The 14,042-nt window shown below is 39.8% G+C and overlaps 1 protein-coding gene across 4 annotated transcripts in view; it reads left to right on the top strand.

Moving 5' to 3' along the window:
• Positions 1 to 9,985, top strand: part of CELSR3 (cadherin EGF LAG seven-pass G-type receptor 3) — a 151,410-nt gene extending 141,425 nt beyond the window's left edge. For 3 of the 4 annotated variants that reach the window (XM_083155599.1, XM_083155602.1, XM_083155600.1), the window contains 2 exons: positions 1,512 to 2,640; positions 4,569 to 9,985. In XM_083155599.1, coding sequence (XP_083011725.1) covers positions 1,512 to 2,640; positions 4,569 to 4,596 — 1,157 coding nt within the window. In that variant the 3' untranslated portion in view covers positions 4,597 to 9,985. The remainder of the gene's footprint in view (positions 1 to 1,511; positions 2,641 to 4,568) is intronic. The other variant, XM_083155601.1, reaches the window with a different exon arrangement.
• The last annotated feature ends 4,057 nt before the right edge of the window (positions 9,986 to 14,042 follow it).

A 14,042-nucleotide genomic window follows, 5' to 3' on the forward strand; every position in this document is an offset into this window, starting at 1 on the left:
ACGTCAGGTGCATTAGTCTCTATAAGCGACGGGTGGACTCTTTTGCATCTTTTGTTGCAGAAAATGCCTCTTGGACGCAATGTGACAAGGACGCACAAGGAGACCGCTGAGTAATTTGGTATACGACACTGATATATCTGTAGTTAGAGTGTAAATTACATAGGTTGGTCAGAAAAAAATTTATTAATTAATTAAAATATGGGGGAAAAAAAGGGGGGTGATCTAATACAGGTATACGTTCTAAATACAATGACAAACAGACATATAACATAAATAAAGTCCCGAATATGGATGGGCAGAAAAAACTATGTATGTCCGCCCTACAAGGGCGGACATACATCAACACAGAGCTCACTACAGGAGTGAGGGCGGAAGCTGTATCCGGGCGGAAATGACGCAAGCGGCAACCGCGTCACGCCAGCCCAGCTTAAATAGAGACAGAGATGGTTACCAGTCACTCTGCACATCCTGACGAAGCCCGCTTGACGGGTGAAACGCGTTGATCTCCAGAGACCTCCTGGACCGCTGCCTTACTTCATTGCAGCCGCGGGAGAAGGACGAGTCTGCCGGCAGACACCACCCCATCTCTTAAAGGGATACACACGGTAATCTCCATCTATACCTATTAAAGGATAACAGATTGCGGGCAATAGTGTGGAACACTTCCACCAACCCCAGCCTACCTTTGTGATCATTCAAAACCTCAGAACTTTTTGGCAAAAAGTTTTTTCTGCCCATCCATATTCGGGACTTTATTTATGTTATATGTCTGTTTGTCATTGTATTTAGAACGTATACCGGTATTAGATCACTTCTTTTTTTCCCCCATATTTTAATTAATTTTTTTCTGACCAACCTATGTAATTTACTCACCTGTTTTTATTCCGCAATAAAAGCACTATATTTATTATATACACAGACTGTCTGAAGTTTTCATTGGTATTATTGTGTGGTAAAGGTATGCGCAGGAGTTGCCTATTCACTCTAACTATTGTATATTCTCTTGGGTATTTGTGTAGTTATACCCCAGACACCTAGCAGCAACCTACCCCCCCCCCCTTACCACCCATCCACAGCGCAGTAGTCAACCCTTCTTTTTGCAACACTGATATATCTGTGTGTGGCTGAGTCTCTGAATCCATATATGCAGTGCTGTGATGCTGCGGATATTTTTCCTTGATAAGTTCCTTTGTGCTTCATATGGAGACTCAGTCGCACATAATATACACCTATTAGTTTAATCAGCAGAGTCCTAGATGCATCGCGTTGGGCTTAAGATGCATTTTCAGCAAGAAATAGACGCCCAGTGGTTGCTACGGGCAACATCCATTCTTTTAATTTTTACAAGCTTTAGTAAATTTATCCCTCATACTTTAATATGCGTTATCATATTTCAATGAACATGGGACCGTGGGCCTTCGGGTATCATACAACCTTGCTCCCACAGTGAAACTGAAAATAGACTCTCCAAAATATATTTAATAGCTATTTCTTTGTATATTTTCATATAGGTATCTTGAAGAACCGACTTCAGTACCCACCAGGTTTGTCATCCATGGGTAAGATGACAAATGAATTATCATGGTATAAAACGTCCACTTTGGGCCACAGGGCTGTCCCCGCAGCTTCTTATGGCAGAATGTATTCTGGAGCGGGCAGCCTGTCTCAACCCACCAGCAGATATTCCTCTCGAGAACAACTGGACATGCTGATGCGAAAGCAGATGTCTAGAGAGCAGTTGAGTAGAAATAATTCCAGAGAACTTCTGGAAGCTGTACCTAGCAGGCATGGATCCCGTGAGCAACTAGACACCATACCAAGCCGGCATGGTTCAAGAGAGCAACTGGACATTATCTCTAGTCGACATGGATCAAGAGAACATTTAGAAAGTATATCAAGCCGACATGGATCTAGAGAACATTTAGACCAGTCAGACATGAGAAATGATAGGAGGGATCTTATGAATTCAGTGCCTAGGAGGCATGCTTCTAGAGAACATTTGGAAGCATTACACAACAGATATGGGTCAAAAGAGCAGATTGACCCTGGGCCGGTAAGAGAGCAATCTCGAGAATGGATAAACTCTATGCCAAATAGGCAAGTATCTAGAGAGCAAATGGACTCTTTACTTAATAGACAGACTTCTAGGGAACAGCTTGATCTCCATTTAAGGCGACAGCCTTCTAGAGACCAACTAGCACCAGCTAGGCAACCTTCAAGAGACCAATTAGACTTTTTATCCAGAAGATCTAATTCCAGAGAAGACCTGGATACAGTGCCTAGTACGCATTCATTTACAGATAATTTAGAAACTCTTTCTAGAAAGCAAACGTCTAGAGAAAATTTGGACACTTTTTCAAAAAGACTTCCGTCTAGGGACAATCTTGAACCTCTTTCTAGAAGACAACCTTCCAGAGAAAATCTAGATGCAGTTCCCAGTCGACATCCTTCCACCGAACAGCTAGATATTCTATCATCCATTCTTGCTTCATTTAACACATCCGTCCTTTCCTCCACGAATCCAGCCCAGCAGACCGTGAACCCTTCAGTACAGAATTCTTCGACCCCATCTATGTTGTGTTCATCTACACCTCATTCTGCAACCTCCCACAGCATATCTGAGATGTCTGCAGATTCCGAGTAAGTGAAATCCTCTCATATATTGTATGGTGGGTAATTTTTTTTTTTCAACAAGATGCAGGATTTGACCAACCAAATATGAATCTTGCAAAAGCACAGGTTTATTGCTACCAGGACTTACTTTACAGATAAGATCATCATTAAGAACCCCACCTACGTTATTTTCATCTGAAAAGTTGCATGGCTGGCCCAGCATTCCCCTGGATGAGGCCCCCCTGTTCCCTACTCCTATTCTAACAGCGATATCTAGCCCCATTTCACCAATCACTCTGCTTGGGCTGTCCCTTCTTTCTGTCCCTTAACAGTAGATGCTATGCATGACATACACAGGACAGACCATAGCTGAATAATTATACTGATTAGGTTTTTGGTTTGGTACTAAAATATGAGTTTACTACATGCCTAATGATTACCAGTATACAGTTATGCTTTATGGAGTGTGTACTTTACAATATGTGGTTTTAAAGAGATAATTGCTGTGTATATCAATCACTGTATCTGTCCCTTATGTTTGGAGTATACTGTCAAAGATTTGGCAACAGATCTGGATTAAATATTAGGCACAGTGGGGCAGATGTCCTTTAGCCTGGAGAAGTGATAAATTGGAGAGAGATAATGCACCAGTTAGTTGGCTCCTAACTGTCAATTTTCAAACACAGCTTGGAATAGCAGGTGTGTCATCACACCAGAATAAGGGCCACAATGTGTTACTGTTTAGCAACTTTCTTCAATAGTTTGCATCTTATTTGCAAAATGAAGCATAAGCAGCTTCTTCTGATTAAAAATATATGAAGCGTGCGTGACCGCCACTGTATCTGCATAAGAAATTGAATGTTTAAGTGTTTTCCATTAAATTAGGTAATTTAGTATTATGTATGCAGGTACAGTCGCAATCACACACTAAATATAGGCATTCCACATATACTTTTAGTCAGTAGAAGCTGCTTGTGCGTCTTATTCGCTGTGTTTTGCAAATAGGATTTATTTTAATGGAAAAAGTTGCAAAAAAAGATGCCTGGCACTACTGAGTTATGTCGCGACTAGAAGGGCTGTTTAACATGAAAGGGGCCTATATGCACGTGGACACATCTGTACACCTGCCCCTTTTATTCCTGGGCATAAAAGCAGCTTAACTGAAGGGTGCTTTTTCTCTGTAGAATACATATGTGTCAAGCTTACAAAAGTATAACTGGGCGACAGGAATAAAAAGATTTAACTGATATGCGGATATATGGAAATGCGGCATTAACCATTTTTGGGACAATGGGGGAGGGGGTCCTGAGGAACATATTTAAACTGGGATGGTAACTAGGAAATGATCTAGTGCCCGGTACCTGAAGCAGCTTCTGATTCCATACTGTCCGACCCGAGTGCTGCGATCTGTAGATGAAGGACTTTTAGAAGTACAGTACCTAGACTCTACTGTAATTCACCTGGGGGTTGAGCTTTTGGATATGTGGCACCAAATATATGGAACTCTCATCCCTGTAGAGTTCGAGAGTCTACCACTGTAGAATCTTTAAAAGACTCAAGACTTTCCTGTTTACTCAAGCATTTCTGTAAATCCCTTAAGTATCGTTTATAAAAAGCTTTTCTGTACTTCATTGTTCCTGTACTGTATTATATGTATTCTATCTGTTATGTCCTATTGGAGAAAGAGCACTATATAAATAAAATTATTATTATTGTTACCAGCACTAATTTGTGTCAGCCACGTCTAGTGGCACTATGGCACAGTGGCGCCCCCCTGCTATAATACAAGACCCACTCACAAAACAATATACCCCTGACCACCCCCCATGAGGCTGTCACTGTTTTTCGTTCTTTTTTTGCCATTTCTTGACAGTACTTAAAGCTGCTACAGACGATTACAAAGAAATGTATATGAACTTGTCTTGTCTTTGTGTTTTCCTGACGCTAACGTGAAGATTAGTGAGAACTGATGCTAATTCCTGAAAGCCCCCAACAGGAGCAGAAGAAAGGGAGAACCTTCAAGCAGCTGTGTACACAAGCACCTGGTGACACATCAGCCAGCAGAGGTCCGTAGTCCGCTAGCCAGCTGGCCTGAGACATGACTGAGCAGGAGGAAGTCAGTTATCTCAGGTAACCATTTACCAACCCCAATGACACCGCTATGCCAAGGACAGGATACAACACCACAACACACATGGCTGCTGGTTACAGCGGCGTGGAGAGACGTGGGTTACAGAGAGGGGGACACAACCACCTGCTGTATCTGCGTATGGTCGGGAACACTTGCTACTGAAGACTCCTTTTAAAAGACTCATCAGGAGAAGAGAGTTTGAAATAGACTGAACAGACTTTTTTTTTATACATTTTGTACCTTTCTAACCAGAGCTAAAAATAATAATAATAATTTCTATCCTTATTTTTAGGAGATCTATGTCGATATCATTCCAATGCAGGCACTGTTCTTACCGGGTCTACTTAATGTATCTAGGGGAATTGTACAAGATGAGGGATGAGGCTTGAATTTGACAGAGGAACCCGCACCGGGTTAGGTTACTGTATCACAAGGATACTAAGTTATGTTGGCTGGATACCCTAACCAGAGTATACCTCCTAACAGTCCCGATATTAGGGGTCTGTCCTGCCACCCCAGCCACAGGTGGCATCTCTGCACAACCTCTGCTACTGCCCAGCATGGAAGGGAAGGGGTGTGGCTATGAGGCCAAGTTCAATTGTTACCCATCATGTTCCCTTTCCCGATTCCTGGAACTGAAATGTTTGGAGGTATGCTAAAGGGATTTAGGGTGTATGCCCGTCACCTACACACATTAGAGGGTGCCACGTTGTGGGCTGAACCATTATATACCCAATATTCCACTTTCGGAAATTGTGAATTTTGAAATCCCTTACATGATTTACAAAGCTGGATATTTTCAGGAGGTTGCAGCCCATCCAGTTACCTGGAACTAGTGACATCACTTTTGCATGGAGTTCTTTTATAAAACCACTAGGGACATGATGTACCTCGTGCCACAGTGATGTCACTGTTTCCAGTAGTCCACATTGCCACGAACAGTGGTTCAGCCCCCTATTTTGGTAGCCCATTCTGTAGGCGACAGAACCAGATGTAGGGTATCTTGATACAAGCAGTCAGTGAAGTGTTCATATGACAGAATTACTGCCAACTAATATGTGCCTGTCACTCTCGGAATCAGCATATACAACGTTACCTATATCTGCCCCCAATCTGTCCTGCTCATTCTGAAGTCTATCGCACAGGCTGAACTGAAGAGAGCTAGTTCCGTCCAATCCTTACCTGTAGGTCGCAGGGCGTTCAATCCAAAGAGGTGTTTCCGTGTTCTTGTGACTATTATTCACGTGTGTTGCAGTGGCCATCCCTTTGTTACGACGTTGAGCCTCACTGAAACACTCACATTTTAAAAAGTTGCAATCTCGTTAAAAAAAATGTCAAAGAAAAGGATGTCAAACGTTAGCTTATTAAAGTGGTACAGTCTAAGGGGTAAATTTACTGTAGCTTTTAAAAATTAAAAAAAGGTGGTGTTGCCCATAGTAACCTATAAAATTATATTTCTTAGCTGCATCCTAGAAAATGATAGATAGAATATGCATTACCTCTTTTCATTTTTAGAAGCTATAGGAAATTTATCCCTAATTATAATCTTAACACATGTACAATAAGTCGAGAACGCTATAGAAATTGATGACTATTTTTACTATTTTTGTTATCCGGTTTTATTTGACGTTTCCCGTTTTTTCCTGTTTATTGTTGGAATCCGACAAAAAAGGGCTTTTTTTCTAATAACAGCACATTTTTTAATTTTTTATTCATGTCTTTTGGAGACGCCAATATTTTAGGTAAAAGTTAGCTGACTTTTTACAAAGCAAGTGTTACAACAAGTGTTACAAACCAATTGTTAACAACTAGTATGTACAAAATAAGGCCCAAAACTAATAGAGAACACAGTATGTCGTTCAATATATTTTCAGGGTAAAGTATTGCTCCAAGAACTATACCTAGATGAGGGTATTAAGTGTCACCTGAGGATAAACTGTTTATCAATCCATGATGATTTTTTACCATGAACAAAATTTTCCAGAAGATTATAGTATTACTGTACAAAATTAAATCTGCAGCGTTCTGCCCATTTCTGATATGTAATAATAGTACACCTAAAAAAAGATCTTGCAGCCATGAAGTATAATAATTAGAAATTACTTAGCTGCACATGATACTAAACACTTTTTAAGAAACTGTTAATAAATAAATAAAGGGCAAGCTCATACGTATATATCCGTACAATCCAAATGATATAAGACAGATAGGTACAGAAATAATGATGAAAAAATAGTCCTCAATAAATCAGAACATAAAGGAAAAAACCAAGAGGTGACCCATTTCAGTAGAATGAGTATGTTTGACTACTGATTTTCTTCCTTATTCTCCAGTTGCCAAAAATTCAATTTAATTCAAAATAAATATTATTAACTCAGTCTAGATAAGCTTACAAATGTATTATTTTTTCCTCAAAGTTATTCATTAGGCAGAACCCCGTAAAAATGAAATGCCATTACATTCTGTAGCTTAAGACAATAGTGATGACTGAAATAAAATAGCAAATAATTTCTATTATTTAATGTTTTTATTTATTATCAGAAAATACACTTTTATTATCTGTATTAACAGGATGTGTCATAAAAGATGTATTTAACATATATTTCTGCTTTATTTTTTATTTTGATATTTTGGTTTTTGATACATAACCTCCCAGAGTGAGTGCAAGTAACTACAGTATAATTTGCCAAATGACTTTGTTTTTACATAGCTCAAATATCAAAAAAGAAGTCTTAATATGTTGTGTAATTGCAATGAACTTTGGATTCCTTTTTAAATTACTGTACAATCACCATTACAAATTATACCTTGAATCTTGGCCAAATCCAGAAACATTTAGTTAGTGAATAAAAGGTTTTGTTGAACAGCGGCGTCGTTAAGAGTCTGAGCTTAAATAATAAAAAACATAACATTTATTGTCATTATCAATTGCATTTAATAATATGCAACATATTAATAACATTTTATTTACCTATACAATTCTTTAATAATAGTGGAATATTATTTCTACTGTAATAAATTCGTAAATTTATAAACTCATTTTCTCTCATGCTATATAGTTATATACACCTTAAGTAACCATAATAACCATCTACCGATTGGACAACCAAGTCCCTATAGCAATTCTATAACACCTGGTTTGGAATTTCAGAGGGGTGGGATAGTGTTTATTGGTCACTTCTTCCATACATTGTATTAATATCTTCTCTTCTATTGTATATCTCTCAAATCCTGCAACACAAAGTTTCTCCAAAAGCAAGGGTAATGTATAAAAAAAAAAGAACAAAAATTTACAAAAACAATTCAATTTATAAATAAAAATATAAATGCAATTTGAAAAAATGGTTCTGTATGCTAATATATACATATATATATATATGTTCAAAAATATATATCTATATAGGCATACATTTATGTGTGTGCGTATGGTTTTGGTGTGTTTCGTTCTCAGCTCTTTGTTATCTGTTGTTGAGACAGAAAAAAAGAACAAACTTGTTTACTTTATTTTTTCAGGATGTATATAAAAATTGAATTTCAGAATTCTATTTGTTACGCATATTTATACGGCTGCCTATTTATTTTAATTATGTGACTCATTTGTACGCAAGTTTTGGTTTTGTGTTTTGATATTTGATATTTATGCTGTTTATCACCAAAAAAACAAAAATAAAGAAAAAACTGTCTTTTTATTTTTTTAAACTAACGAAATTAAATGTAAAAGAAAATATTTCGAATTTGTTTTTACATTGATTTCTTAAAGCAAACACTTTATATTTTAAGTTTATAATTTTTATTTCCTATACTGCTGATTATCTAAACAACAGATTTACTAAAAAGTGTCCACAACGTCCACATTAATACTAAATACTTTAAATCAAAACAATGTGGAAAAAAAAGTTCAATTATATTGTTTTTAAAAAAGTTATATTCAATAGCTCTTGCTGTTGAATAAAACCAACAATTAGCATCTGATGATATTCTTAACATTTGACGATACATTTCTTAGTTTTAAACAATTTATAACTATATATATATGTTCACATTTGTTTTTATTGTTGTTTTTATTTTACTCCGTTTCAACTTTGCTGTTTAAAAATAAATCCAAAATAATATGACATTTGTACAAGGAAAAAAATCTTCACTGAATGTGACACTTTCATAAAGTCACTTAATTATAACTTCTTTAATATCTTTAATATCTTACGCACATGTTTTCTAATCTTTTAAAAGTCATGTATTTTTTACTTTTATTTACAGTATGTACATCACCATATATTTCCCTCAATGGGCATGTTTTATGCTATCAAATGTTATGATTGAGCATAAAAAAAAATTCTGTGTCTTACATAAAAATAATTTAATGTTATGTTCACCAATCACAAACAGGTTTTGGGTCAAATAAAAGGAGATTTGTAATTTTTATTTTTTATTTAATTTTTATGTCATGCAACTTGAACCAAGAGGACCAAACTAGTGAATTTTGGTGAACATACACATTATATCCTCCCCGCTCCTGAATAATTACAAATAGCACTGGCCAGCGGGAAAACCATGGACCAAAATCTACATATATAAACTTTTGTGCCAAAAAAAAAAAAATTCAATTGTGGTGATATTACATAACGGAATGTATTTGGGTCTCTGTGACAATGACATAGTTGTATATTTTATTACGAAAACAAACATGTTTACAGTTCTGAGTGCACTGAAATGAAGGGAAAACACTGAATATGTCAGAGTGGTTTGGACCACTTATTGTGTACACGTTGCTTTCCTACACTGAGGCGGCCATTTTGTGGGCCAAACCTGTATTCTTGATTATGCAGCTAGCCCCTGTTCCTATTTGATTTAATGGCTGAATATATTAATTTAACCCAGAAAATGGATGTTTTCTACTGAGTGTTGGCAACATGTACACCTTCTATCACCTCCAGTTCCTCACTGGTACCTAGGGCACTTCACTGTTTTCATACTAAATTCATAGCATTGACTTGGAGCTCAGAATGTACATTTAAGGGGAGATGGGGCGTCTCACCTTGCAGTAGGATCTACCTGTTAGTAGCGCAGCAGAGAGATGATTGTAATTCTGTGGGATAGTTCTATGATAGGAAACTTTTTTTTATTTTAGTTTCTCATTTGTGGGTTGAGGAATGAAACAACAAAAAGGTATAACTTTTTTGTTTCTTGTAAAATTGTAAAATTAAGGCGCCAGATTTGACAATAAAATATTGTAAAACCAGGTTACTCTGCCTTGTTTGTTTCTTCACTTCCAGAGGTTACTTTGATTGGGCTAACTCTTATTTGCAGATCCAGAAATGATCCTTTGGCTGCTGCGACCAGTGGCAAGTGCACAATTTCTAGAGGGGGGGGGGGGGGGTGTTTCCAAATACAGTCCACTTTCTCCTGTCTGAGGAACATTGGAGCAAGTGCAGGAGGCTGTGGGAATGGTAGAAGAACCTAGTAATGACCCTGTATAATAATGTAAACATTGGTTCTTTATACACTGGATACTGTATGGATTACAGTATTATTATCTAATACTAATTATGGTATATATCATGGGCTGTATAAAACATCTAAATAATATAAATAAGTGGTCAGGAAAAGGTTAAACATACCATAATAAATAAATAAATATATAAACATAATAGAACCAGTACTGCACTAAGCTCACATTCTCCCACTGCATGGTAAGGCTCCTGTCTCTTCAGATCCACACACACATAGAACAAACTTGCTATTGTCATACTTTCAGCCACTTGTCCAGAGGAAGGGGTTTCCGGGCAACCAGAACCCCCCCTGCATTTGCCTATGTCATTCACCAACTGTGTGTATACCACACACCGTGAAAGCCCAGCAACTGTGGGGTACCAAATTCCCAAGAGGAGAGGGGTTTCTGGGCAACCATAACCACCCCCCCCCTCCCAGACACACACATTAACATATGGCGGAGGTTTCTTGTATATGAACATTGTGCAGGAATGAAGCAAGATCAAGCTTGTAAGCCACGCACTAACGTGGAGTGGCATGATTTTATTTATTCATTTTAATTTCCATCATGAACCACACAATATCCAAGCCCATTTCTAGAGTAAACACCAGATTCTGCCATATTGAGACTATAGGATGAGTTCTGGCCCATGGTGCATACAGGGTTGTAGCATGGATGGAGAAGATGCTCCAAGGGCCACTGGAAAATAAATGCCTGCACACTATTCACTAAGAAGACGAAGATCTTCCCTATTAAAATGCTGCACCCCCAGATGTCACCTCTGTTCCTCCCCATCATATCTAATCTATGCTTACTCTATGTTTGCTTCCTCCACTCTTCTCTTCCTGTGTTTTACACTAGAACAGTGGTGAACAACCTGGGGTATTTGTAACCCTGAGGGGTATGCTGCCAACCGGTTTGTGGTACTTGAAAATAATATTTATTATAGTGTGTGTGTTGTATGTATGTAGTGGGTCTGTTATGTGTATATGTATGTATGTATGCTGTGTGTTGTGTATATATGCTGTGTGTGCGTGTATATGCTGTGTATGATCTGTATGTAGTGTGTATGTACTTATGTTGTGTGTGGTATTTCTGTATGCTGCATATTGTATGTGCATGTATAATGTATGTGTGTTTTGTGTATGTATGATGTTTGTGCTGTATGTATGTTGTGTGTGTTGTGTAGGTACATATGCATGTATGCTGTGTGTGTGTGTTGTGTATATGTATGTATGTATGCTATGTGTGTATGTAAGCATGGTGTGTTGGGTGTATGTATGCTATGTGTTTTAGTCCCTTGCGCCCCCAACCCCTTCCTCTGTTGCCCTCCCCCAACTTGTTTTAAGTACCCTGGGCTCCCTGGAGCCTTAATCCGGCTCAGGTTCTGAGGACCGAGTTTGACAACCATTGTACATTGTGATTGAGGAACACTGCCAGAGTATAGGAGTCTGGCTGCTTCTGACATTGGTGAGTTTATTGAACAGTATGTTTGTATTTATTTAATTATATTCCCACAATATAATAATAGTATTAATAGTAATGTATTTTTATTGCCCCAACCATTGCATTTCTCCAGTGAACCAGCCAGATTATCAAAATAGGCAGAGTAGGGGGCGTGGCTTGGCCGGCACTGAGAGCGGGTGCGGGGAACGTGAGCTCCGTAGAAATCCTGTTTGTAAATCCTACCCCGGGACCTGCTGATGATCTTTATGCACTTCAGCCTTCTTCAGAACCCATACCTCCCAACTGTCACGCTTTCCGCGGGAACGTCCCGATATTCGGGGACGTTCCCGCGTCCCGCCCGGGGCCGCCATTGTCCCGCGGTGGGGGGGACAGTTGGGAGCCCCCCCAGCTTGCCGAGAATAGATGCTGTGCGAATGTTATTCAGCGCCGACGAGCGGCAAAAACGGAGGCGTGGCCGGAGTTCGCGTCACCCGTGAGGCCACACCCCCTTTTCTTGAGGCCGCGCGAACGTCCCGACCTCCCAACTTCAAAAGTTGGGAGGTATGAGAACCGCTCCTGTGTCTCCTGAGCTGCCTGCATCTCTCCTAGCTCATTCGGGGAGTACTGGTGGACTGGCCTGGCCTGCTGTACCTCGTGTACTCTCTAGCAGCGTGTGCCATTTTGGATTCCCCGGCTGCTTTGGCTGAACGGAGGAGTCCCCAGTCAGCGATCTCCGACATTTGGCTGTGCTTTTGCCTCTGGTCGGGGGACTCAGCAGGAGGGGGCGTCTGGAAGTACTCCGGGGTGTAGCGGAGAGAGTGACAGCTGATCTCACTGAGACAGGTCGCTCAGCCGCACGGAGGGAACGGCGCTGCCTGCCTGTCTCCTGGACTGCGGTATCTATACAGACTTGATCCTGTGCTGGGTGCAGCGGCTACATATGGTGTCTGCTTTCTGGAGCCTGCGGGGTCAGTTCTATACCTATTACACACTACTTGGTTTTACTTAGGGGACGCTACAGCCAGATATCCTGCTGTTACCAATATCCCTAAAGGTTAGGTGGTGTGCTAGCCACCACCATACTTCAACCTATTAAGCCTCCTTTACAGCAGCCTGCCTACTCATCGCCTGACGGATAGACTGGGGGTGTGCACTGCTGGCGCAGGTATGGAAGCACGCCTGCAACAAATTCTTCAGGCTATATCTGCCTCGGCTGATAGACTTGCTGGCAGGCTTGATGATGTCCGGAAGTTAACCCCTTTCATTTCTTATGTCTCGGATGAATATTCTTTTGTGGCTGAAATAATTCTGCATCAATATCCCGCGTCTGCAACCGCTATGACTCCTATACTTGTTCGCACCCTGGAGGCATTTCCGAGGATGGATCCTGCTGGCTCTGAAAGTACCTGGTACCCCATACACATCCGCATTGCTATGGCTATGTCTTGCCAAATATCTCCCACTTCTCTTCTATTGACAACTCTACAAGTCTTCGTTATCTGACTACCCTGGCTGTGCTCCTGCGAGTCCCTAAGGGATGAGGGTCTTCTACTATAGCGCGGCCCATTCATGGCACCGAAAACTGTCCGGACTAGACTCTGTACTATAAAGCTCTGGAATGCCCACTTTATCTCTTGTCCTAATTTGCTATTTTCTCAGCATTGTACTGTCTTATTCATATCCTGTTTGTATTTTCTTGTTGTCACAGAAAATATATGTATAGTATACACTTGATTATTCTATGCAAACTGTGCATATCTCCTGTAGGTGTGCTGGCCTCCATCTATCCTAGCTTAAGATCCTTCTTCCATTGCCCTGAGTTTTCATCCGACAAATATCCTGCTCATAGGGGGGGGGGGGGGGTAGTAGTAGGTAGTAGATGGTAGGATTTGTAATTAGTGGGGAGGGGTTAGGTTTAGGGCTCAAGTTGGGTGTAGGTAATACAGGGTGGGGGGTCTTTTTCGGGTGGGTTGCTTTTGGGGGTTAGTTTGTTTTTATTGTTTCTATATCCTTCTTCTTTAGGTGGCTAGATATATGCTATACTAGTTTAGTCTTAGTCATTTCGGGCACTGCAAGGACCTCAAGAGCACCGCAACCGTTATATATATAATGGGAGGAAACAAAGCGCTCTGCTTCATACTTTTTGCTTTATTGTATGCTCTAGTTAGGATATATGCTGTGTGTATTTGTGCCCGATTGGCGCCTTCGGGTGCTGGTGGACTACAGCTTTTAAACTGTGCTGTTATCTGTCACTAGCAGGTGATACATTAACCCTTACTGTTCTATTATGTGTATGTGCCCTTAACATATCCTGATTCACTAGATGTACAGCTTTGACTTCATTGTTTTACTGGCTATCTT

Source organism: Crinia signifera, chromosome 8 (genome assembly GCF_055691185.1).
Source record: "Crinia signifera chromosome 8, ASM5569118v1, whole genome shotgun sequence".
Classification (NCBI taxonomy): Eukaryota; Metazoa; Chordata; class Amphibia; order Anura; family Myobatrachidae; genus Crinia; species Crinia signifera.